Source organism: Anthonomus grandis, chromosome 4 (genome assembly GCF_022605725.1).
Source record: "Anthonomus grandis grandis chromosome 4, icAntGran1.3, whole genome shotgun sequence".
NCBI classification, from domain to species: Eukaryota; Metazoa; Arthropoda; class Insecta; order Coleoptera; family Curculionidae; genus Anthonomus; species Anthonomus grandis.
In genome coordinates this window covers 12,819,507-12,847,176 of record NC_065549.1, presented here as the reverse complement: position 1 = coordinate 12,847,176, position 27,670 = coordinate 12,819,507, and the positions used below count along the sequence as shown (strand labels likewise).

General features: G+C 30.2%; 1 protein-coding gene across 1 annotated transcript in view; it reads right to left on the bottom strand.

The window, feature by feature from the left end:
* Positions 1–12,928: 12,928 nt before the first annotated feature.
* The window catches only part of LOC126735075 (neuroligin-1-like), a 545,354-nt gene continuing 530,612 nt past the window's right edge, over positions 12,929–27,670 (bottom strand). The window contains exons 13-16 of the mRNA XM_050438970.1: positions 23,274–23,441; positions 14,847–14,992; positions 14,594–14,791; positions 12,929–14,540 (exon numbers count right to left, since the gene is read on the bottom strand). Coding sequence (XP_050294927.1) covers positions 14,364–14,540; positions 14,594–14,791; positions 14,847–14,992; positions 23,274–23,441 — 689 coding nt within the window. The 3' untranslated portion in view covers positions 12,929–14,363. The remainder of the gene's footprint in view (positions 14,541–14,593; positions 14,792–14,846; positions 14,993–23,273; positions 23,442–27,670) is intronic.

The window sequence follows — 27,670 nt, the reverse complement described above, 5'->3', positions numbered from 1 at the left end:
AAATATATTCACACTAAACATTATACTTTGTTTCACAGACAATATCCCTAGAACACTTAACAAGAGTGGATTTATTACATTTAAGGATCAGTCTCATTGCTCTATTTTAAATTAATTTCAACTGTTTCACTTGGTATTGATGTAGATTGAACAATAATGTGGAAGAAATGCAAATGGGGAAATTTAATGGTATTGTCTAGTATTATTCTTATATGCATTAAAAAGTTTTTCTCATCTCCATTAATAAACGAAACTTTTTTGGAAAAAAAATCCCAGCGTAATCTGCATGTGCGAGAAAATTTAAATTTACATCCAAATTCTACTTTTTTTCTTTACGAAAAAATTCTTTTTCTGTTCACATTGATAATCACAGTACTAATATTTTTCTGAATATGTCTTAATTTTTTAGTAAAAACGCAAAAATTTTGAATAATTTGTATTTAAAGAGAATTTGTTAATACAAAGCCCGCCAAATATGTTGGTTAAGTCAATATTCATAAAGTCAGTCTTACCATTTGTTTCAAAAATCAAATCAACAATATCTATTAACTAATTATCTATATAATTTTCAATTATATAGATAATTGTGTTCACATTTTTCTATAACTCTTACGATATCATATATACAGGGTGTTTGGAAGGTGAGTAGTCAAACGGAAATGGTGAATAGGTGAAGTTACTGGCTATTTAGAACGCATAGTATTTTTTTGTTTTTCCTCAAATTTAAGGAGTAATATATTTTTTCCTTGTTTTATTAGATTTTCCCCGTTTTTTTACTTTAACCTTCAATTTTTTTTAATTTTTGGCCAAAATGGCGCACAATAATTTTATTTTAAAGACTAATATTGTCTCATTCAGATTTAGGTAATAACTGAGAAAAATATTTAAAGAGAAACTAATAGTAGAGTAACAAACCTTCTCAAATTAATAGAAAAAAAATGTTACGTCAACTTTACAATGGAACAAATAATAATAAAAAAAAGTTGTGGGGCTTTAAAATGTGTTAAAAAACTTCTCTAGTTAATAGTCTTTCTAACGATATGCCACATGTAACAAAAATAATTAGGTAACTTACGAAAAACAAATAAGTTTGTCTTCAAAGACGCGTGAACCAATTTCTTGAAAGCAACCTAATTGAGCAGGTATAACCTTATGCTGTGGACAGATGAATCCAAGTTTTCAAGGAAGGGAATTACCAACTTTCATAATTTGCATTATTGGGCCCCAAAAGAAGACAACCCAAAAATGAAGAAAGTCGTGTCCTTTCAAAGGAAATTCTCAGTAAACGTTTGGGCAGGCCTAATTGGTAATACCCTTATTGGTCCACATTAATTACCGGATAATTTGAATGGGGGTAATTATCTAGATTTTCTATTAAATGATCTGCCCGAACTCTTGAAGGGTGTTCCAAATTTTCTCAATGAAGAACAAATGACATTTCAACACGATGAGTGCCCAGCGCACAGGAGATTAGCGATCCGGGAGCACCTAGACAATGCATTTCCCAATACTTGGATTGGCAGAGATGGCCCTATCCTATGGCCTGCAAGATCACCAGACTTGACGCCGCTTGATTTTTACGTCTGGGGCCGTGCAAAAGAACTTGTGTATTTCGAACCTATAAATACAAAGGAACAATTGATAGGAAAAATTAATGACGCTTTTGTAATAATGTTACGCGTGTGTTAGAAATAATAACCATCAATACTTATAAATAAACGATTTGAAGTAAAAAATATGTTTTTTTTTAATCAACCTGTAGAGGAAAGGGTCATGGAAACAAAAGGGCACAATAGGTTTAGCTGTTTTAGAACGCTGAAAGAGATAGCGCAACAGATTTAACAGTGTTTGAAAGAGACATAAATTTATACCTGCTCAATTAGGTTGCTTTCAAGAAATTGGTACACGCGTCCTTGAAGACAAACTTATTTGTTTTTCATAAGTTACCTAATCATTAATGTTACATGTGGCACATCGTTAGAAAGACTATTAACTAGAGAAGTTTTCTAACACATTTTAAACCACACAACTCTTTTTGTTATTATTTTTTCCATTGTAAAGTTGACGTAACATTTTTTTTCTATTGATTTGAGAAAGTTTGTTACTCCACTATTAAGACAACATTAATCTTTAAAATAAAATTAATTGTGCTCCATTTTGGCCAAAAATTAAAAAAAAAATTGAAGGTTAAATTAAAAAAACGGGGAAAATCTAATAAAACAAGGAAAAACTATATTACTCTTTAAATTTGAAACAAAAAAATACTATGCGTTTTAAATAGCCAGTAATCTTACCTATTCACCATTTCCGTTTGGTTACTCACCTTGCAAACACCCTGTATAATATTTAAATAGTCTCTCTAAAGTTCATAATGCTGTGTTTGGTGTTCCCCAGTTCTTTATTAATAAAATTGGACCCAAAACTGTTTCATAGAGAACACCAAATACAACATTCTGAAGTTTAGAGAGGCTCTTTTATCTAGTTAATTATTAAAATAATAATTTTTGTCAATAAAACGTACAATAGTTCCTTGAATTAGGCCTGGGAATACGGTAACAATATCTGATTTAGAAAATTGTTGCAGTCGATTTTATTGTGTAGTAATTTATAAATAAAAAAACACTGCAGTAATTTTTCTGCAATCATTTGATCAAGACATAAATTTTATGATGTATCTTTTTCTGGATATATGCGATCATGTTTAAAGGCTAAATATTTTACAAATCTTCTTTTAATAGACTCTAAGTCGTTGATGTTAACTTGGTAAGTAGGATGCTAAATAACTACTCCATATTTTAATTTTCATCTAAGAAATGGTGAAAACAGCATTTCTAATGATTTTTAGTTTTCAAATGCCCTGCAGCTTCATATGATAATGACCTTAATGCTGATAAGATTATTTTGCAAATGGATATTAAAGTTAAGTAATTCGTCGAATGTCACATCACGATCTTTTATTGATGTACATCTGGTTAAAACATAAGAGTTTATTTCAATTAATTAATTTTAATTTAATTAATAATTAAATTACTTCTTAAATATAAAACTACAAAGCATATGGATATATTACGATTGAGTTTGTTGTTATTTCATTTTTTTTTATTCTGAAGGCACTAGCAATCGAGAATTGATGCAATTTTGAAATAAAATTTATGTCCTCAGCAAAAACTAGTTTTAGGCATATCAGACAGTCCACCAGGTCATTTATAAAAAATAAGAACAGAACGGTTCCCAAATTAAAAACCTGGGGAACTCCAGACCCAACCACATATTCCAGAGACTTAAAACCTTCAATCTCGACATACTAGTCCCTATCCAGAAAGTAAGTTTTTGCCAAATGACATACAATTTAATCTGATCGAATGCTTTTTGAAAATCGCTATAGACCACATCAACATAGCCTTAACTCATTTAATACCAAGGACGGAAATAAGAAAAAAAAGACAACTTTTTGCAAAAAGTATTTATTGATGTGAATAAAAGAACATATTTTTATAAAAAAAAATTGTTTTTTTTGTTAATTTTAGGAAGAAAAAGGTGGTGCGTGAACGAACCACTGGGAACGAATAACAATTTTTTTTTAACATTTGGCCTAACTCTAAATATTTTAAATAATAAAGTTATATTTAAATACAAATATTTATAGAGAGCTGCAAAATACTTATAGTTTTCAAAATTTGTGTACCACTGGTAGGTACAATTAAGTTATTTTTGATGATATTTCACAAAACAACCTGTATGCAAATAAACATTACACTTTGTACATATATATATTGTATGACTATGACATATTCTACATCTACGACGCAGCTTCTGAGCATGAGAGACCATAAGGTGGCCTTGGTTATCGAAGCGCAATTCATCGATATTAGCACCAATGATCCTTACAACTCTATTAGCGTCCGTTTTAGAAGTCTTAGGGCAATATATGACTTGAAATCTACTTGTGATATTTCATTTTCATTTACCAAGTTGCATATCTTCCATGCATTTACTACCAAACTATTCAATGCATTGCAAAATATCGGCCACAGCCATTTCTTTCCCAAAATTTGGGATCGGTAGTTTGCAATGCCATTGTCGTGTAGATCTACCCCACCCATAAACTTATTATATTGAGATATTGCATAAGGCTGTTGAATGAATGTTTCTATTCGTTGTTTTTTATTATAACGCTTTACTCTGGTGAGCGGTTCTATATTATAAATATTACTTCCAACTGTAACAACTGAATTGTCGTTTCAACGAATAAAAGAAATTTTTGAATTAGTAAGCGGCATCAGATTCGCCCCGCTCAGTTTTTTCCATTTTTTTATTATTCAATAAAGGACAACGACTTGTTCGATGGTCACGGATGGTGCCTGTTGCAAAAAAAAACATTTTGTTTTAAGTGACCAACAAGTTTGAAAGACGAAAAAAAGTTGTCAAAAAAGATTTGATGATTTTGTGGTTTTTCTACTACAGACAATAAGCTTGTAACAACATCACCACTTAAACCTAGCTCTGAGTGTTTTTTATCTTGAGCTCCAGCATACGGAAGGGAATAAAAAAGGCATCCATTAGATGAACAAAGGCACCATAATTTGAACCCAAAACGCACTGGCTTTCCCTTTATAAACATTTTGCAAGGATGTCGGCTTATCTAGTACTAAACATATAAATTGAGTCAAGCAATCAAGGTTAAAAACACAGCACCTTTTTTCCATAAAAACATGTTGTTCGATATAGATAAACGATTTTACCTGAGAATATATTTGACTATAGAGACATATTTTAAAAAGTTTAAAAAAAAATTACATAAGATTGATATCGATCTTTAATTATGTCACATTTATCTACTTTTTTAAATACTATGGGCTGTTTTCCAACATGCTGAATATATTACAGTATTTATTAATAAATGAAAAAGGAAGCATATGGGTGATGTAATATTTGGTTCATAGTTTAAGGAGAGATTGGACTTGATCAAGACCCTTTCTAAGAAACAACAAAAGACGTTCACAAAATTTTTAACGTAAACTTGATCAATTCTCATAAAAAATATCAACATTGTTTACCGCAGTAATCATAATTTAACCGTTTTTTATATTTCTATGTATGTATGTACATACATACGTATTGAGTTAAAATAGTGCAAACTTACGTACTATGAAAGCACGTAACCGATTATTCTATATATTTATTATTATTCTGTTACAAGCGGAAACAAGATAAAATCGGAACCATTTCCGCGGTCAGTCCAAATATCTATTAATATTTAATCCCATTTCGTTTTTGTCCGTTTAATTGGATTTTTCAATTAACGCGCATCCAGGTTTAATAAATAAAACAAATACCTTAAAATAATTTAAAAATAAATGTAATTGTTTATTATTTAAATTGCGCCTGGGGTTTTAATTTTACGAAGTAAATATCAATATTTTAATACTATGATGGATGTGTAAAAATAAAAATGCAGCTTTCTTAATATTAAATATTTATTTACAATTAACAAACAAAATTAATTTACAATATAAAACATGTTTTTTTCCTTAAAATTTTTACAGATGTTGTAATGCGGGCTTATAGTATTCTAATATATCGTAATTTTCCTACCAATGTTTAAACTAAATATTCTTATGATTTCCTATTTTAAAAAATGTATGAGTGGTTGTAGGATTTTAGATTTTTGTTAGTTCGAGAAACACTTGCAAGTATACAGGGTGAGTTTTTTTCAATGTGTCATACATAGTAAAGTGTTTATAGAAAGTGGGATTTTTAAATGTTAATGTAAAGAATGCTGAATTTTTGGAAAAAATACAGTTAAAACTAATAAAATTTGCTTTATTATTTTTTATTTTAAAATAAATTTAAATGAAGATTTTTTTAACAGTTTGTGTTCAGTTTTTTTTAAATATTTTTTTATGGTAGAAAATTATTTTTAGTTTTTCTTTCGATTCAATTTCTGTTTATATTTTTATGCCAAAAAATTAAATAAAAGTATAATAATAAAAGTTATGATTTTTTGCTAATTATATATCCATATCTTGTGGTATTACAAAGATAAAATTTAATAACATTCTAGGCATATCGTAAATAAAAAAATCAAAATATTCTGTGATTAAATAATAAATAAGAATGCCGAATAATCTAATATTATTTTATTTTCCCATTTGTCTAAAAACTTATAATTTGTCTCATAGGACTAAGTATTTTTTTGGAAAATACTGTTTCATATATTCGATTTTTAAATATACCTACTATATTTTCGTGTATTTTTTGTTTTAAGTTTTTTATGGAGAATTTATATTTAAAATTTTTTTCACTTTAAAAGAAATCATAATGAAAAATTTATAAGAAGTTAATAACATTTATATTATTATACAATAATAAATTTGCTAATAGCCTTTATATGTATATGCGAAATATTGCTAAACAACATAAATATACTTCTATATTTTCCTAACAAGCTGTCACATTTTTCTAGTACTTAAGTAAAATTTTTTTATAAATCAAACAATGTTAATATTCTTTCAATGTTTCTAAGTGGTATCTGTTTTTTTTTAACATTAAAGGTGTAGCGGAACTAATCGAACTTATTAAAGATGTAGTGACACTAATTTGATATTATTCTTGTAAGGCTTAAACTCTCCTTAAATGAAGAATAAAAATTCATTGTAATATGCGAAATCTATACTTTGCCTATAACTTTAATCAGTTAAAACTAAAAATTTCACTTTTTATTCAAATTTCATCAAAATTTTTTATTTAAATATTTTTGTAGAAATTATTATTTATTTATACAAAAACTATGTAGAATGATTTCGGGTTATGCCCAAAAAGAGAATAGTAATTAGTGATGTAAAGGGTAATATTACTGCGGTCATGTTACCAATAATTTTAATAATATTAGGTAATATTACTGAAAGATTGGTAACATTTAATGTGGCAAGCAAAATCGTAAATATTTTTCTGTTTTTAGCACAATTAGTGATATTATTATCATAAAGGGTCTTGTTAATAACTATTCTAACTATCAGTGTGATTTTTATTAAATAACTGTAATTGTTTTGCCTTGTTACGTTATATTTCAACTGATAGGTGTAAAGATTTTTAAGTTGGCCTCTTCATGAAATGCATGATGTTTATTTTGTAGTTGCAACAATAGTTAATCCTTGTAAAATCTCCTTTAAAAGTGTAAGTGACAAAGAGAATTTCTGTAGGAAATGTTTCCAATAGCAACAATAACACCACGCCAAATTTAACCGAGGTATTAGAAGAATGTCATACTACTGATACTGAAATTATCTCTTATCATGGTCAGGAAGAATTTATATACTCAGAAATTGCTTCACTAGTCAGGCCTGTCCCTTCATCAGCTAGTTCTTCATTTTCACGTACTTCGAAAGCATCACAGGATACATTTTTTTCGTATTTTGATGTCTCATCAAAAAAGCAACAAGATCACTCGCAAGGGCTATTTATGTCTCAGAAGCCCTCTCAGATATGACAACGAAAAAAAGCATGGTTATAGATGTATTTAATACGTTTGCGACAATAAGTGATCCGACAGTGTCTAATACGGAGCCGAATATTTTTTATATAGAAATATTCTTTTAATGCAGTAAGTTTATGATGTAAGCTCTATAGAAAACTATGAACAAATCTTTTTTTTTACGGATTTTTAGATATGCCACAGCCGCTGTGTACCATATACAATAGAAATGTTTATATTAATTTTAATTAATCGCCATTTATTTGTAAGATGGGAGGTATCGGCAGATAAAAACAAACATACGCAAGTAAAACTAAGCCTGAATCCACATTGATACGTAATTACGGATCCGTTGGAACCACGTGATTGCTATTAGCCAATAAGAGACCCATACCTTTTCATACCATTTCACATACCTGTGAAACCTTAAAAACTTGACCGTGAAGGAAAAGACGGATAGGAGTTGGTTAATTCGAATTTCATTCCGTATTTCTGGTCCGCTGTACTATTTTTTTTTATTGTTATTTTTGAATTTTTACCAATTTTTTTTTTAACATTTTGTACCATTTTTTTTAGAATGTCGAGTTTGGATTAGACCCCGGGTTTCACATTTTTTAAATGTGACTATTGCGGCTTTTTAAGTAATAGTCCAAAGCGCCAAAATTATTTGGATTCCCAAGGTTTCCTAATATAAATGGAGGAGAACCAGGGTTTTACCTTCGAGCTTTGCGCCTATAAGGACAATATTTTGAATTTGGTGGTCTCTATGGGATCCGAGAATCCCTTTACAATCAAGATATAAAAATAGGTTGAAGCAATTGTGGGAAGTCAAAACTATAAACACCAAAAACTCGAGTAAAAATATAACGTCATTTTACGGATACGCTTGTCTTTAGTGAATGGAATAAGTCACGGATAGGCTTGACAGCCTCACGTATCCGTAATTACGTACCAATATGGATTTAGGCTAGACCTCTACGATCACATGCTCATAGTTATGCAAGCACATCGCTCACAACATTTGTTTTTGCGTACCTGCCTTGCATCTTAGGAATGTACTCAGCGTAAACATAATCCAAGATATTTGTTTATGAAGTGTCGGAAATGAGTTACACAAGTAAAAAAATTATGGCTATGGTCCGTCCTAAAAAGGGCGAATACAGTAAATCGACATTTGAACCATAGTATAAGGAGCACGACAATATAAATCATGAGGAGAATAAGATCTTATGAGCAAGATCTTACCGAAAATGATGTTCGTTTACCTCGAAATTTATCCAATAAATTACCTGGTCCATTAAACTACAGTATGTGCATTGATGGCCCTATTTTTATTTTTCAAGCATCCTCCTCAAAGGATATTTCAGCTTTGTCATATTCACCAACGCCACAACTTATTCGATGTCCTCTTTAGAGGAATCTCATCCGTTTATAGATTCAGAGGATTCATAATATGTTCTATCCGACGTTTTATCAGAAAATGATGATGAATATGACGTAGTTAGTAAATAGTAAAACTACTCGCATCCGATAGAGAAAATGGTGGCAACGTATTAGATACTCAAGCAGCTATTGCTTGAGTGTGCAAGGATATTCCTTTAAAATGTCATTGTATTGGGCAGTATGGGATACAAGTCAATATGCTTGATTTCTCAAATTGATATTAAATTCATCGATAATTGGTCACTGATGACGTACTGGATATTATTGGTCTAATGACCAACCGATATGCCTCTTAGTTTTTGCAATCTCATGACCTTCATCCAAGGCCGATGTGCGAAAATGGAAAGACACAATAGGGATGAGATAAGACAGTTTTTTCCATTCTGATCACAATGTTAAAAGTCAAATAATATTATGTTTAGAAACAGGCTTGTCCAACAAATTAGGACGCGTGATATATTTAATTATTTAATGAAATTTTTTACGTATGAAAGTTAAAAAATGTGTTAGTTCTGATCCCTCGTCAATTCAAGATGACATTTACGCCAGGAGAGAAGATTGTCATTAATTAATCTACGGTTTCTTCGAGAGGTCGCTTGGTTTTTTGGCAGTTTTGCCTAATAAAAGACAGAAGTATAGAGTCAAAATATATAAAATTTGTACCCCTGAAGGATATAGCTAAAACTTTCAAATTTATTCGGGAAAAAACTCTTTAAATGATCGTCAAAATCAGCATGGACATACATTTCACGTTTGCCTGGAGCTACTAGAAGGATTAGTTAATGAAGATAGAATACTATATAAAGATCATTTCTATACTAGTGTTCAATTATGCAAACTACTTCTAGATTTAAAAACGTATATATGTGGAACCCTTCGATTAAACAGAAAGGGAAACCCTTAAACAATTTGTGGGAAAAAGCTTACGCTTCAGTGGCATAATAACCAATCAGTGTTGATGTTATCTACTGTATTCGCTCATATTTCTGAGCTGAGAGCAATTAGAAAAAAAATTGAAAAGGCGAAAATATTCTTAAATCTCCTGCTGTTACCGGCTTTAAGACTGTTACCGGCTTTAATATAGTAAAAAAGGAGTGAATGTTTCTAATCAAATATTCTCATATCACAAGTGCCTTCGAAAAACCATCAAGTGATACAAAAAATCTTATTTAATCTTATTAGGTACGTGTATGGTAAATTCTTGGGTAGTTTACAACGAATTTGGTAGTAATCAGAAAAAATGGTCAGGAAGAATTTAGGTATATACTTAAAATAGATTTATTAAAAATTCAGAACAGGTTGCAGAAGGGTTGTAAGAGCGTTAAGGTGAAATTGAAAATATTGAGTCTGAAAAGAAGAATACTAGAAAAAGAATCCTGTCTTGTTATGAGTATTTACTGTATTTTAGACAGAGCTAGGAGTAGCTCGGAAGCTAGAAAAAAAATTAAAAGGGCTAACACCTTTTGTCAAAATTGTCATAGTCATCCGACAATATGTTTTAATGAAAAACACATTTCAGCATAAGTTGAACAAAACGGGGCGATACATCTCGTTAAAATTTCCGGTAAAAACAAGATGGGATTCCTTTGTTTTTTATCTAAAAAGCTTTTTGGCCACTAAATATTCATTGAAACATTTAGCAGTCGATGATATCTCTGATATTCTTTCAACAAATACAGTATGACTTTTGTTTCAAAATGAAATAATGAATTTTGGTTACAATGAAAAGCTACTTAGGAGTTGTTTCAAGCAATCTCTACGTAGATAACATTTGTTCAAGCTAACCATGAATTGAAGCAGAAAAGGCTTTTGGGTGAACAATCTTAAAAGAATTTACATGCTTTCTTAATATAAGTTTTATATTCCGATACAAAGTATTAAATTTATCTATTATTATACCAGATGAAGACCAGAGAATATGTTAAATTGAAAAACGAGAACATAACTGTTTAAAACCCGCTCATCTTGCTTCTTACCTCTTAGAACTAAATCTACTTGAGAGAATTTAACTGAAGCTGAAAATTTAATTACAACGGGGTTCATTAACTATGAAACTCCAAGACATCATCTAAAATATTCTTCACAAATAGATCTTATTTTTACTAAGAAATTCGTCAATTCCAATAAAAAATCTGTCTGCGCCTGTTTGGTAGGCAGGAATTTACTCCAGTTCTAAAATAAATAGATTGGCTCTAAATATTTTAAACTTACCATCATTAGTAGCCGCAACCAAAAGAAGTTTTAGTTTTTATAAATTTATTCAGCGGCAAAGAAGAAACAGACTAAGGGTGTAAAGGGCCGGAAAATTAACTTAAATTACCCTATTAATTATAATTTACTAAATATAGAAGATTATTCAAGAAAAGTAGAAGCTACTAAGGAAGAAATGATGTCGGTTTTGAAATTATGGAATTGATTCAATTAATAAAAAAAAGCAAGAACCAGATCACAACGTTTAAAATAATGATGAGGATGATTTACCATTATACACTCTATTACGCAATACATTCTGACACTGACTAGCTTAAAATAACGTTCTTGTTGTTTTTTGTGATATTTTTACAGCTTTAAAACTAAAAAACTTATAATATATGGAAAATAAGATAAGCGTGTACTTTTTTTTTATCTAGCTCTCACTAGAAAAAATATTTTTAAGGAACAAATTGTGGATCTTATCGGGATATTAATTTTTTTTTAATTATTTATTGGGTTATCTATCTATGTTAAATAGAATTTAGGTTTACATATTTTCTAGAAGTATATAAACAAAATTTCATCTATTTCGGCAATTTAAAAGTGTTTGCAAATTATCCAACGCATAAATCCTTATATGCAAATTATATATTTTAATTTTTGTTCTAAATTAATAGACTTTTGCAAAAACAATTCAAATCTTATAACAATTATAGATTACTTTTTAAATTTTCAGTTTGCATATAGGAATTATTTTATTTAGTTTTGTTGAAGGAATTACTCAAGATTTTTAACAAAAAAAAAAAAACAAAAAAAAAAACAAAAGAAAAACAGAATTTTTTTCTATCTTTTTACTTACGGAATTTTCTTTATCAGTTTTTGAAACGTTTTTAAAAAGCAAATTCTGGGTAAAACGTACTAATTGTGTACCTTAAAAGTATGTATATTTCTTAAACAAAATTCCGCATACATATAACGAAAAAAATTTCTGCTCTGATTGATTAGTGGGAAAATTTATTAATAGAGATTTTGGTATATAAAAACTTGATTTTGATTATTATTTTAACGTTTTTGTTTTTCCACAATGGTCTAACTAACGTATTTATTACCATGCTTACCATTAAAAAAATATCACCCTGTACCTATCTACATACATGACTTAGATTCAGTGTAAGCACCAGATGACTTTAATGCAAAGTAATTTATTACAATTTTAGTAAGAAATACATAGTATATAAACAGTAATATATTAAAAAGTAAATAATATTTTTTTTAGATCAAATCTTAACCGAAATGAAATCTTTGCAAACAAAAAATACAATGACTACTCATTTCAAGAGTGCATATAAGTTCTACAATTAAAATTGCATTTTTCAAATAAAATACTAATTTTTGATTTATATTATTGAATATTTCTTATTTGTTTATATATTTAAGACAAATTATTTAGGGACATACTGAACAATATTAAATTCCGTTACTTACAATATAAACTAAAATATATTTATTCACTTATTGACGGAAACTTAATAAATAAACTTTTTTTTAAAATAAAATGTATATAAATATTTTCAATATGATCAGACGTGATTTTAATAAATAATTTGATTTATGATAGTGAAGTTTCCTTAAAACATTTTGTGGTTTTATTTACAATTTGGACTTATTAAGCTATAAATTCCTGCTACATTTTATATTATTTATTAATAATAAGTCGTCATATTAGTTGGAGGTGTTTGCACCTCATATTATGTAATGAGAAAGTAAGTAAAAATAAATCCTGTCGAGTTATTAGAATGTTTTAAAAATAATTTCTTTAGTAAATTAACCCCTTTAAGTAATTAACATATTTTCTGAAAAATTACAGTTATACATCAACAAGATTTTTCTACATATACAATTGAAACTCACTTTTACATGCTGTAGTTTAGTCGGTTATACATTCAGATAATTAGGAAGGTTCAATAGAAGAAGTTATTATAGTCTTAAAATTATTAAATAAAAATTCAATAATGCTTATTCTTATATGTCTCATAGTTACTTCTCTTAAAAAAAAGATTTTTCTTTTTAGTAGCCCAACTAATCACACAGTAGGTGATCGAGGACCAAAGTCTCTCGCTTTCCTTCTTTTTTTGAGTTCCAAGTTTCGTGACCGTGAAAGAGGTTATATCTATTTTCAAATAAAAATTTTTAGATACTCTTTTTAATTTATTAGTTCCAGGGGTCCTAAAATAGCTAGTTTTAAAACTTTTCACCTCAAAGAACCCTGCAAATGTCAATACCTAGACGTGAGAATATATATATTATAAGATTCAAAATGAGTTTTTGACAAGGTCTTCTTCAAAAAGTCTGGAAATAAAGTGACCAAGGAAGAAATCCCAGTGAAAATTTCTAGAGGAACTTTACCTGGAATTATCTGATCTCTAATACATAATCTTTTAATATCAGTCTTTTAGGAGTTTGATCTCAACGTATAATATTAATTATTTTAATAGACTGTTTAAGAGTGAAATATTAGTTTAGAATTATTATAGTTAAGAATTAGAGTAAAACATGGCAGAAATCTTCTTGACCAAGGAAGCAAGCACATGTTTTAATATATTCTGATTGGCCAACCAATCTTGGGATTCTCTGTGGAACTGACTAATAGTCATCTAATTCTCCTGATTCATCATCAAGTGACTTTTAAAGCATTTAATATGATCATTACTAATATGCTGACAATAAATTTCAAAGAAATTTCAAGCATGTGTCCTTACAAATTCTGGTTGCCCAACTGACCTTGAAACATAGTTGATAAAATGCATTCAATATTTGTATTTGATAGTTGGGATAAAAATAAAACATTTCTAAAAATTCATCTTAAATTTTCAAATTAAAAATTGATTTGTTGAACTATGCTTTTCATGTTCACACCTAAATACCACCTAAATAACTTCCCCTATCGCCTTTAGACATTTCCTAGAACCATTTTCAAAACCTGAAAAAATGTTAGTCTTCAATCACTAATTGTGTCACAACCGAATTATTCATTAACAACCACCAATATTAAACCACTTTGCTGTTATAACCTCACACTGACCAAATCGCACTGGTCCAACGACACCGTTTCAACTTGTTCCACTTTATCTTCAGGCGTGACGTCCGGCTTGGACGTGACACGCCCTTTGGTCGGACTGTCAAAGTGACAGGACTTGTCAAACTTAATGTGACGTTCTGGTCTGGCACTTTGACGGTCCGACTCGTCCGAATGCTATACGGTGATCTCTTGGATCTGGACTCGTTTTTTGATGGTTCCAGTATTAGAGTGAGGGGGCGGTGCGGGGTTGCTTGACGTACGTACCGGGGGTGGCGGTTTTTCTTTTTTTAGGGTGCTGCTGGCTGATGCTAGGCCTGATGTTGCATGATGAAAGTTTTGGCTTCTAGGGATCTAAAAAGACAGAGTATAACCATGACAGTTGCATCAAATTTCCAAAAACTTACTGTGTTATAACTAATGGACATTTCCATAAGTTCCTGGTCTCTCCTACAAATAAGGGGAGATTGCCTCGCACTACTTCCTGGGGTGCTTGGCCTTTGCGACATAGGAATCGTCTCTTCAGTGGAAGGAGTTGAGTTACTTCTGTCATCTCTGGATACTTTTGAGCGACCGTTGTTTTGTCTTCTTCGATCTCTTTCTCGCTGTATAGTTTAAATTAATTCATTATCTGTTAAGGTTCAAATATTAGTTGTTTACCTGATAATAAATTCCAGCAAAAATTAACATGTTGAGTACTAAAAGTAGGCAGCCAACTCCAACTGTCACTCCCAAAGCAGCTGTGTAGCTATAGTAGTGTCTTGAGGCGAGGCGTTCGAGTAGTTCCTCACTTGCTTCCTCATCATCTGAGAAAAATATTTAAGGATTTTTAAATTATTTATAATAAGTGATAAAAGGGTTACTGTCTCACTTTCCCGTAGAAAAAAATGTAAGAGTTGTTGGTAAAGCTTATGATTATTGTTGGACATCCTAATTATTTTTGCTTATTCCAAACTGAGGATTTCCTTTAATGTAGTTCAATGGTTTATTAAAGAAGGTTAGTCAACATGTGGTATTGAGAACGTCGGTTATAATCTGGGTACTCTAAGAACTATTCATCTAAACCTTTGGTCAGTCATTAAAGACTATATTTCTCAGTCGAAGTTTAACCCCATTGCTATCTCCAAAACCTAGAGGAATGCTGACATGCCCGGTAATTTGTATACTGTGGAAAACTATAATTTGTATATGAAAGACAGAACTGGAAGAGGTGAAGGTGTGGCAATGTATGTCCTAATAACGCCTCAATATATCCTTTTCTTTCAATACAGGTAAATGTTTTATCAAATAAGTGATTCAATACTGCTCTAATCATAAACGGAGTAATACTCTTAACCGATTCTGTAATGATTATTTCCAAATTAGCAATATCTGTAAATGGCTTTTAAAGATGTATGTACTTTTTAAATAACCCTATAAGTAAAAATCGAGTGGCGTCAAATCAGGAGCATTTTTGAAAACCGATGCATAACTCTTCCATTAAAAGAATTTTCAAGGTATTCCCTTACATCTAACCTACAGTGGCATAGAGCACAATTCTATTGGAACTATATTTGTTGACGTTAAAGCAGGGAAATGTTGCTAAGAAAATCTTCTAATTCATTCTCTAAAAAGAGTAAATAACGGTGCGCATTCGAGATTCATGAAAAAAGACCAATTATTTTATTTCTGAAAATGCCACACTACACATTTTTTTTGAATGCATATTGGAAGCGAGTTTTAATATTAAAATTTGGATTAGGATCACTTCACCAATTTTGGGAAGAGATTAATCTATTTCTATCCAAAAAAAGAATATATCTTCACATAAATAGGTTATCTTCTAACATTCCTTGGATATCATAGAGCAAAATTCAAAGCGTCTATCACGATCTCCTGGTCTTAACGAATAAATTGGGGCTCATATGGGTAAAACCTGTTTGTTTTTTTTTAATTATGAAAATCCCTATTTTTTTAAGAGGATATCACCTGGAAGGTGCCCTTATTCGCAAGAATTTTTTAGGATGATCGATTCTTCAAAGCATTATTTCAAATTCCATGTCATTATTGATAACTGTTTGTTAGGGTTTCTTGACAAATTTATTACTAACATCTCTCTACTAACTCCAAAATGTTTATTTAATGTTTTTAATGTTTATTAACAGTTAATGTTTCTCTTGCTGCCCCACAGTGAAGATTCTTCTCTGGGTTTCGACTATTAAAAACTTTTGCGTATTCTCGATACATTTTATAATCGTCACCCACAATTAACACAATTTTAATTTTATGTTCTACATTGCTGGCATTTCTTTATAAACTTTATAAATACTTCCTGTCAAATGCTAAATACAATTGATATTTTTAACCTCACTGTGCTATAAACAAATTATTTGCTTGTCACTGCATCCTAGATTTTATGAAATTACACTAACATTTGCATTTTTATTGTAATAAATAGGAAAAAATTTGAGTAGCAGGATATAATTGCATATTTTATTGTAGTTTTTAGTTATAAACAACCTTTTCTTATAACAAGTTTCGTTATTATAAAAAATAAAGCTATTTATATTTTACTCTCTAAGTAAAATCTACATTTTTTAAGAGACTTTGTATACGACTAATAAAATTTAATATTTGCTTGTTGCATTTTAGTTTTATGCAGAAGTTTTTATAAAAAATAATAAAAAAAAATTACATGGTTGTGGGCTTATTGGTCAAAGACAAAAGTAAGCAATTTTTTTCTAGGTCAGCGTTTCGAGTTATATTCAAGGTATCGTCAAGGCTCTCCAATAGGATAAAAGAAGATGGTAGTTTTTTGAGGATAAAGAAACAAAAATAAAATAAATAAAAAAAGAGACATTGACTAAATAATACGTTAATATGGAAAATTAAATTTAAATATGAAAAAAAATACATTAAAATATAGTATGGATACAATATTTAAAACAAAAATATAAATTACATTTAGTATCAGTTAAATTATAGAAAAAACGATAATTCCACATTTCAGCATTTTCATACGTAAAAATCGTCTGTACCAAGACAATCCATGATAAACAAATATAAAAAAAATAACAAGTTATAAATATGTCATGGAGCTATAGATCACAAAATATACAATAGTTAAAACAAAGAAAAGAGATTTACCAAAGTTTGAGTTTTCTTGCGTTATTAAACAAAAAGACATCACAGGTTTAAACATAGAGATCGTAACAATATAGGGACTTTTGAGTCACAACAGAAAGGACACACACAAAAAATATTTACTTTTACAAACCAAATAAACACTTAAACCTGCAATTCTTTAAAATAAATAAATATATCACATTGGTTTCTTATTATAAGCTATTGGGACTATAAAAAGAAATATGTATAGTATACGTAAGACGATATATAGAGGTCTATTGTAATATAACGTATTGGGAAATTTTGGATGAGATTTAAATATGCTGCACCCAGGTTCTCTGTATCACGACTAAAGGTTACAGTATCATGTTTTTTTATGTGAAGCATTGTGATTCAGTTCTCTGATATGTTCCACTAAAGCAGTGGGATTAACAATATTTCCTTTTTTTAACATCCCTTTCGTGTTCCTTTAAACGTTGTCTCATATATCTGCCTGTTTGCTCAACATAACACTTATTGCAATTGTTGCAATGGTAATTTGGTAATGTTAATTTGGTAAAAAAAATTTGCAATTTGGTACATAACTCCTGTTGGTAGAGGTTTTACTCTTTTTTTTTTGGTAAAAAAATGATTTGCCCAGTATATCAGGATTGCTAAAGGCTACTCTCATGTTTTTAGTATGAAATGTTTTATCCAGTTTTTCAGATCGATTTTTGATGTAAGGAATTTTGTAGAATTTGCTGTTGTTGATTCTGGTTGAAGATTGATTGATTAAAAAATTATTGTTATTTAAAATATTATTGGTGAGATTCGATGGATAATTGTTTTTAAATTTTAAAGTTATTAAATTAATATTTTTATGATTAAATTGTGGGCTAGATAAAGCAAGGGTTCCACTCTCTTAAGATTTATAATAAAATTTATTTTTTATTGCATTATATCTTGAAAAAAAATAAAAAAAAATTTTAGAAAAAGTTGGTTTGTGGTACCAGTCAACTAAAAGTGTACCAATATTATTGATAATTTTAGTCCAAAAAAGCAAGTAAGTAATATTAATAATAATAACTTTTACTTGCATTGGTAAAGAATTTTACATCAGAGTATCAATACGTATAGTTTTTCTTAACAAGTACTTTACCTAATGAATGTAAAAAAGGAGCTGGAAAATATTAAAAATTGTTCGAGTCCAGCATCTAATAAAATACTTAAAATTACCTAATATATAAATTATCTCAAAATATTGCATATGGTTGCCGCAAAAGGATTAATCAAGTGTTATCTAGAGAAACTAATACTAACAGCGTTTTAAGGGATTTCAAACGGAAAAATTCTAGAGATAACAAAAAGTTCAAATTAACAGTACATAATACTCGACAGCCTATCTGATAATTAAAGGTTATGATTCAGAAGATAGAGATTCATTTTTCTTTTAAAATCTGAATTTTTTGTCAATGCCCTTAGATAGGCAGGAACACCGTTGTAGCAGTTTTAGTCTTTATAATTTTACGATTAAACTTAAAAACTGCAACTCTCTACGTTCTTTCATATCCAATCATTTTGTATTTAACAGTTAATAAATCTTAGGCATGACTTTTGAACTTTTTGAATCCTAGCCTCATCGTTTTGGATCAGACACAGACCATATACTACATCACAGTAATTGAAGAAGCTAAGAACCAAAATGTCTGTTCACTCAGTTTTTTGTTTCACTGTTAGTATAAGAGCCAAATTCTTAGAACAAACCAAAACAGGCACAACTTTACCATGAATAATAGTTACATTCATCCTCTTGTTAAGCTTCGACTTATTTTTACCAAAATAGAGCACTGCTGATTTTTCCAGATTTACACTTAAATAATTTTTTTTAAAGAAATCTACTAAACGCTCCAGATCATCTTCAATGGTTTGTTTTGCATGTATCTAATCTTGAGGAAAAAATGAATATCTAGTTGTGAGTGTCATCGACGTATTGATCTGATTTACACCTGTAGGGCTTTAGTGATGTTACACGTATAAATCGAAAACAGAATGGGAGATAAAATGTAACACTGTGGAACTCCATTTTTAATTATAGAATATTCGGAATGTCCCGATGATATTGAAATAAACTGAAATCTTTTATGTAAATAATTTTCCATCATACGTACTGATTGTTTGGGGAACCCTTTGTATGAAAGAATGAAAAGTAAAAGCTTATGCTATGGTTAATGGTATCGAAAGCCTTAGAGTAATCTAGAAGGACTAAAGCAGTAGTTTTTTCAGCATCGTTCTCCGTGATGTTGTTAAGGGCAGAGATGCAGTTATACCCCGGTCTGAATCCTGATTGGGAAATCATCCCCTTTGGCAAATAAGGGAACACTTAAACTTTTAAGCGTTACCTTATTTGCGTATCCATTATTTTCATTATTTTTTTAAGAACTTTGGAGGGGCATGGTAAAATACTTACTAGTCTTAAGTCGTTATATTCATTTGGCGAGTTTATTTCTGGCAAAGGTTGTACTATTGCTATCTTCCAGTCTGTAGGGACAACGCCTTCTAGCAAACATGTATTTATAATGTTCGTGATGTATGGTAGTATTTTTGAGCAACACATTCTTAGCATTTAATAATTAATTAAGTCTGTGCCAAATGCCAAAGATCTTAATAAACACAATTGATTTTTAACCTCATCAGCAACAACGGTCCGAAAGGAAAAAAAGTTTGAAAAATAAGTTTTTATATTTTGTTGGTAGAAGGATAAAAGATCTTCATGTGTTATTATTGCAAAACCTGAATATTGCATAAAAAAGCTGTTATTATCTGTCGGATTATTTAGTTTGTCTGGGACTAATTTAGAATTATTTATTATATCTAGGTTCTTAGGACTCTTCCAAATTGCGTTTTAGTTAGACCGAGTGCGAAATTCTAAATAACGCTTTTTTTCTTGACTTATTACGATATTAGTTAGCAATGAGCTAGGCTTTAAGATGACTTAAACCTCGTATAGGCTCTCTCTTTTAGCTTTATCATCTCCTCCATATTGTCTATCAGCACCGGAAGTTATTGCTTGTTTATCAGTACGGTTTTTATTAGTGCTATTAAATCAAATATTGTCAAACTTGATTGATTTAAAAACCTATTTTTTTCATTCGCATGTTTTAAGTAAATAATTGGCTCAAATTGCATGTTATCAAACTAGATATTAAAGAGTGCTTGATCAATTCTTTTCAAATTTCGGAATGTGATTTAAAAAAAATTCTTTTATATTTAAATCTAATGAAAATTGTATTAGATGATGATCAGATACATTATTTTCAATAATTTTTACTGTTTTAGTATAGTTGTTTAGATTTTTAGGAATAGCAATCCAGTCTTTTAATTAACAGTAAATGCTGAACGTTTCGGTTATTCTAGTTAGGCTATGTATTATATGCCTTAGATTAAAGGTGTCCAAATTAGTAAATAATTTTTTATCAATATCTAAAAAAATTATGTTAATGTCCTCAAATGCTTCCAAAAATAAAGAAAAATCGCCCCGTTGTAATTTATAGATCGACCCTAAGCAATAAGTACATTTATTTATTTTTTCAACTGAATCCATAATTGTTAAATACTTTTTTACTATTTGACCATTTGACAACGACTCCAATGTATGTATTCAGTTTCGAATATGCATTCCCCTGCCTCGACCCAGATATTTATTATTTTCAATGGAAACTCTATCCCTTCTAACGAATGTATAACCTTCAATTTCCAAAGCAATAAAATCATTGTTATAAATATTTCCAAAGCAGTAACTGTCTTATGTCTGCCATGAAGTGAAACCCCCTCTATTTTATAATTTTATTATTACCCAAAGGCCCTCTTGATTTAGTCGTCATAGGAGTTTAAAAAAGTGAGGTTACTGTTGCGATATTGGATTTCGAGTTCGAGGTGCTTCTTGTTTCCCTATGTAATTCTTCTCTTCTTCTCTCTGTATCTCCTCCAGTTCAAACGCATCTTCTGGTTCTTCTTCCAGACTTTCCTGATTTTTTCCTTCAACTGTGGGAGTAAAAGGAGCGCTGTTATTTGGGAAAAGTGTAGCTTTATTCACTATTGGTTCTCAAAATGTTTGCTTGTTCTGATTTTTTAAAGCTTCCACGGTATACTCTTCGTTATTTGATGATCAATTAATTTTTTTGGATTCTAGCTTAATTTTCTTTTGTTTGGTCATCTTTAGAAAATCATAAAGGATTTTTCTTTTAGTTCTCTTCTCCGCTGACGAATCTTGAACAATGCTAATTGTACTACTTTTTAATTTTCTATAGCTCCTAAAAGTTTTGCTGAGTCGTTATTTCTCTAACAAACTTAATCAAGATTGGCCTCGTTTTACTAATTGATTTTTTGCCGACCTTATAAAAGTTATCCAAATCACTAACCGTTAATTGAATTTTTAACATTCCATTTAAAAATTCTAACACAATATCTTTCAGTGACGTTTCATTCGTTTCCATCAACCCAAATACTAGAATATTTTTTCTTCTTAGTTGATCTCCCTGTGCTGCAATCTTTTGTTTAAGTTTAATGTTTTCAGTCTGTAGATCTTATGTGACCATTGCCAATCTCACTATTCTTTCCCTATATCTTTCTTAATACTTTTTCCCCTACTCTTTCTTAATATCCTGAATATCCTGACTGGTACTTTTATAAAAAGTAAAAACACGAAATCTACAGCATCACAAATATTTGTGGTGCTTATTTCGTGTAATTTTTGTATAAAAGTGTATGACCAGCATCTTTGGGATAATGGACGAATTTTTCTGCTTGGTATGTTGAAATAGTGCAAAAATTTGTTCGTTTATTACATTATTTATGTTAGCCATTTGATTCTGGTCGAGCCGCCAATATAGTACGCCTACTTTGGTGTTGCTTATCACCGGAATTCTTGGGGTACTATTATCACACAAAGTAAATATTACTTTGTGAACAGTTTATAAAAAAAATCATGCACCAAAAATTGATAACTTACTTGCATGCAAGACATTGCAAAAGCACTAAACTTTTAATTTATTAGGTTTCTTTAGGCTTTGAGCACTTAGAAAAATTACCTTAATCGAGGAGCAAAAATGATATAGTATTTACTATCTGAGGTCTACTATGTATCCAATGGTCTTGTTTAACTTTAAGAGTAAATTCAAATTTGGTGTGGAAACAGTTGGAAACTTTAAGAATCTCATCCTGTTTATCTTTGGGTTACTGATGTTAGCATTTTGTCAACATATTAAAAAATGGAACAGAAAAGGAGAGTTCATTTAAAAATTACTTTTGACATCGCAATATCTGAGCATATTGGAGACGTACATTAAAACAAAATTAAAATGACAGTAATTTTTGATTAAATTGATTTTTGGTTAGTTTTCTAATCGGAATATAATTATTGAATGAAAAATATTAGATGAGTTCTTATTCGATAATATTGTTTTGCAACAGATATTTCTTTACGAAGATTCATATAATTACGTAACGCACTATAACGCCGATTCCGATAAAATTTTCAAATACTTTATTATCAATGAAATGAAATATTTCATTACCAACAGACTGTTGACCTGAAAAAAAACGCCAAAGGTCTGTCGGTAATGAAATAAAATATTGAAAATAGCCACTCTCAACGCAAAAATCGAATACATCAATAAAATGAGTAAACCAGTAATATTCGTAAACCGGACATTAAATCTCAAAGATGAATTGAATATAATTCGAAACATTGGCCTAGAAAAAAAAAATTTCACAAACTGTTTTCAGTAAACTACTACCTACATCAATAATAAAAAAGTTTTTCATATGTTGCCAACTTAAGTAGACACACTGTACGTAAGTATTTTTGAGAAATATAAATGAATTCTTTGTTACTTAGAATATCCTCTTAAATATTAAGATTTACATCATCCAGAACCAGAATCTTCCAGGAGATCCCATAACCTCTCATAAATTTCTTAAAATCCAAATTTGAATTTAACTTACCTGGTTCAATGTCATCGGCAACATCTCTCCCCTCATCAGTGGCAGTGGTTTGTGGCACGCATTCGGTGTTAACCGGACCGGAATTACCACCGATCATCTGCGAATCTGTCATCGATGCGGGATGCATCAACGGCGGGAGACGGGTGTAGGATTCGGCTCTGACAGCGCCTGATTTAATGACAGGTGATTTAATATTCGGCCGGATTAAAAGGTCAAATTTAATGGAATACATGTAATATATTGTATGATTTAACTGGATATATTAGTTGAGCATTTGACGTTGGTATTATATTGTATTAACTTGCCACGGGCCAATTAAACTGGTCATATTATACTATATGAATTAAATTTATATTATCTTTTGAACTTTGCTGAATTAATAATGGTTGAAAAATTATTGAATTATTATATGGTTTATCGAACAGCTATAAAAGCTACATAGTTATATTTCAGTATTATATATTTACCTTTTAAATTACCCTTACTTCTTTTTTTTATTTAAATTGTCAAAATATATGAGAGCCTTACTTTTGTACAAGTTTCTCAGAATTATATATGCTCTTTAAACTACTTTAGATACCTGCGTTTTAAATCTTAAATTTGTGTCAAAAACAATACCTAAGTTTTTATGTTCCTTTAAATTCGAAATGTTTTTACCATCTATCATGAGATAGACATAGTTCATACGACACCATGATGCCAAGGGGCCAATATAGATAACAGCAGATTTTTTAGGATTTCATTTTAAACCATTTTGTTCTGAATAATTATGTACTGCATCCAAGCACCGACCCAATGATTCCATGAATTCAAAAATATTATCCTTGGTAAACTGTATATTAATTTGTGTATCGTCACAGTATTGAGCCATACGACAGTTTCGAATTTTATTTTTTAGGTAATTTATATAAAGTATAAAAAGTAAAGGGCGTAGCATGAATCCTTCGGGAATACCTATTATTAAATCGGCTGGCGCAGAGAATGAGTTACCTACCCTTGTCCTCTGTGATCTTTTCGCCAGGTAATTACTGAAAAAATGCACAGCTTTCGGTAACAAACCATAAGAAAAGAGCTTCGCCAAAAGCAAATTATGGTGAAGAGTGTTGAAGGCCTTGCTGAAATTTAACAAAACTAAGGCTGTTGTCTCGCTCTTATCGTAAGCGTCAATCATATCGTCCAAGACTCCAAGAAGAGCTGAAGCAGTACTAAAACTACGACGAAATCCTGACTGCGATTCCGAGAGCAAATTATTTTTATCATTGTATTCAATCACCTGCTTGTATATTATAATTTTCTCAAAAATCTTGGACAATACAGACAGTAAGCTGATTGGTCGTAAATCAGAACAATCAAAGGTTTAGAGATTTTAGGCAGTGGCAACACTATTGCCTTTTCCCATAAAGAGGGAAATTCACCTTTCTCGATGCAAGTATTAAAAATGTGAGTTAACACCGGTATGACACTGGGACAGCATATCTTAACCATCTCTAATGACAAACTATCAATTCGATTTTATTTTCGAAATAGCTTCAGATACGCCACCAGTATCCACCAGTTCTAGATCGAACCTTTGCTCCGTGATTTTTCCACCCAGATATTCCCGAATGGTCTCCGCTGTAACTGGTGTAGACACCTGATGCACCGATTCAACAAAAAACTGGTTAATTGCTTCCGGATTTTTTAAGCTGTCCGGTAGGTTTGAAGTAGAATTGCTCTTTGCTTTACTATAAATATTAAGATTGTCCAAACCATTCCAGAGCACTTTCTTATTCCTATGTCTGTGCAAAAAATTAATATAGGCCTTCTTTTCATTTCTCACGGCAGAAGTAAACATGTTACGAACATTTTTATATGTTATTTTCAGTTATTATATTTCTATTTTATTTTTAGTCTTTGGTACTTGAACAATTTTCTTTTTTTTTATAAATATTTATAAATTAATTTTAAGGTTAAATATTTATTGTAATTTGCGAATAGCATTTTTAGATTATCTAAAATAAAATATACATATAAGTAAATAAGATACTTATTGTTGACTAGCATAATGAGTTTTTAAATTATCATTTTGGTTTATTTTATTTATGTATTACTTTTAAACAAGTCTTATTATTATTTTAATTATTATTATTATACTGATCGCACTTCAATCGCACTCCCCTCTGGAGAAAGGGAAATCATTCACTTATCCCAGGTTTCTCAGATATCAGAAGGATGAAGCTCTGTTGAAGTCCTTGCCATGTTATCGGACTCTGTTTTATTATTAATATTATTATGCACCACAGATCTGATGAACTAATATTAACAGCTTTATTATAGGACTAATCCAAGTCAAAAGCCTTATTCACTTACTGGAGCATATGGAATTCATCTTGAATAAGGAATCTTTTGACGATGTTACAAGTATTTAGAATAAATTTGATTTTTGTATATTTGTGATTATGTGTTCGTGTAATAAGAGTGTGTGTGTATGCTTTATATAGTGGTTTTTGGTACGATTCCTGTACTGAAATTATGATCGGTGCTATCGGTACAATCTATATTATTTCCTGGTTCCATATTCTTTTTACTTGTTCTGCAAGTGGTTTATATCTGGGAGAATGTGTGTAATATGGTTTATCAATTGTATCTGGCTTCAGTTTGTTTAGGATTTTGATATAGATGATCGTCGCGACATTATTGTGTTCTTGTGTATATTCGGTGGCAACAAGCAGCTTACGCCCAAATGTAATGTGGTCTATTGTCTCTGCGAATAAGTGGCACTTTTCCTCTCTATTATTATTATATGGTCTTTTATAATGTATCTCTTGTAATTAAGAGTATTAATTACTTGAACAAAACAATCAAATCAAATAAAATCAAATCTCATCAAATTTTGATGAGATCGTGACTTTGTGTTCTTACCTTTGTTTTGTTTTCGTTTGGTCTCGAGAAAAATGGATGATACGTTTCTAATTAATTACTTGATCCTATATAGCGAATAGAAATCATTCTGTCTCTGAGTTAAGGCTCTCCTGTCGGAGCCATCTATAGCTGAGGTCTATGTCATCTGTTGAACCATGTTGTAGTGCCTGCCGTGTAGTTCCTTTCTGCACTATCAATCTTCTTTTTTATATTTAGTGTCGCTTAATTTAGTATAGTAAATTGCTTTTCTACAGTACATATGGCTTAATGTAGTTGGCCATCTTTCTCGTGAAAATATTCCGTGAGTTTTTGTATTATTTTTAAGTGAAGTGATTGCATATCAATGAGACCCTGTTTTACTCTTTTTCTATTTGTGATTCTTTCTGTGCTTGAGTTTGCAGTTTTATGTATTGTGTGAATTGTGTTCGGGTGATTTTGTTAAGAACTTGTAGATTTGTCTGTGTCCAGTTTTCTATTTTAAACGAGTATTTAAAGACAGGTATTGTACATATTCCCTCCAGACTTTTTTAAAATTTTGTTTGAAGCTTATCTTTTGCGGTTTGATGGTTGGTTTTTGTATTTAAATTATTAAGGGGATATTTGCATTTTTATGTTATAAATGTCATTTGGATATATTTGTTGACAATTTCTATAATATAAGCTCTTTAAAATGTTGTGACTTTCCGGATGCACCTTAATGGTAAATCCACATTTAGTATCCTTTAGAGGGTTTGACAATAGATTTAGGAATGGACAAAACCACAGTGCACTGAGGGAATCGCTGTGGAATATTCCTTTGTTAATGATGATTTATTCAGTTTTTATAGGTTTTACGTGTGGGGTAGTAAGTGCTATCTAAATTGGTGTTCTAGTTTTACATGAAGTTTGCTATAAAAGGAATCAGGGTGTCACTTATTTCATATATTTTAAGAACATGGATAAAGCACGTATGTAGTACGGACTAAAAGCTTCTTGCTAGTCGAAGTAGCAAATGTCGATGTTTCATTGAATTTTTTCAGCTTGTTTTAAGATAGTTGAGTCTATTATGAGTTATTATTTGTATCCCTATCTCCCTTTTTGCACTTTTTTTGTTTTTCTGTGACCAACCATTTGTTCAATGTGTTGGATGATATTGTTTTTAATTGTTGATAAAATGATATTCTAAAATATGAGTAAATTGATTACTGGACTGCAATTGGTTGATTTTCACGTGTTTTAATTTTTTGGCATAATATATCATATTCCTGTTATAAGGAGTTTATGTGAGTTTCGTTGTTTCGTCCGGGTCGTGAATTATTATTATGTGTCAATTTTTCAGAGTATTAAACTTTAAATGTAAACAATAAAGATATATTGGGTATCTTCTTAAAAACCTTTTTAAAATTTGGAATACATCTTCAGGGAGGTATACATTTCTGGTGGTTTTTCGTTACTTAGATATTTGTGCATATAAAAAAGGAAGTACATTTTGAATTTTATTTACAATAAATATATTT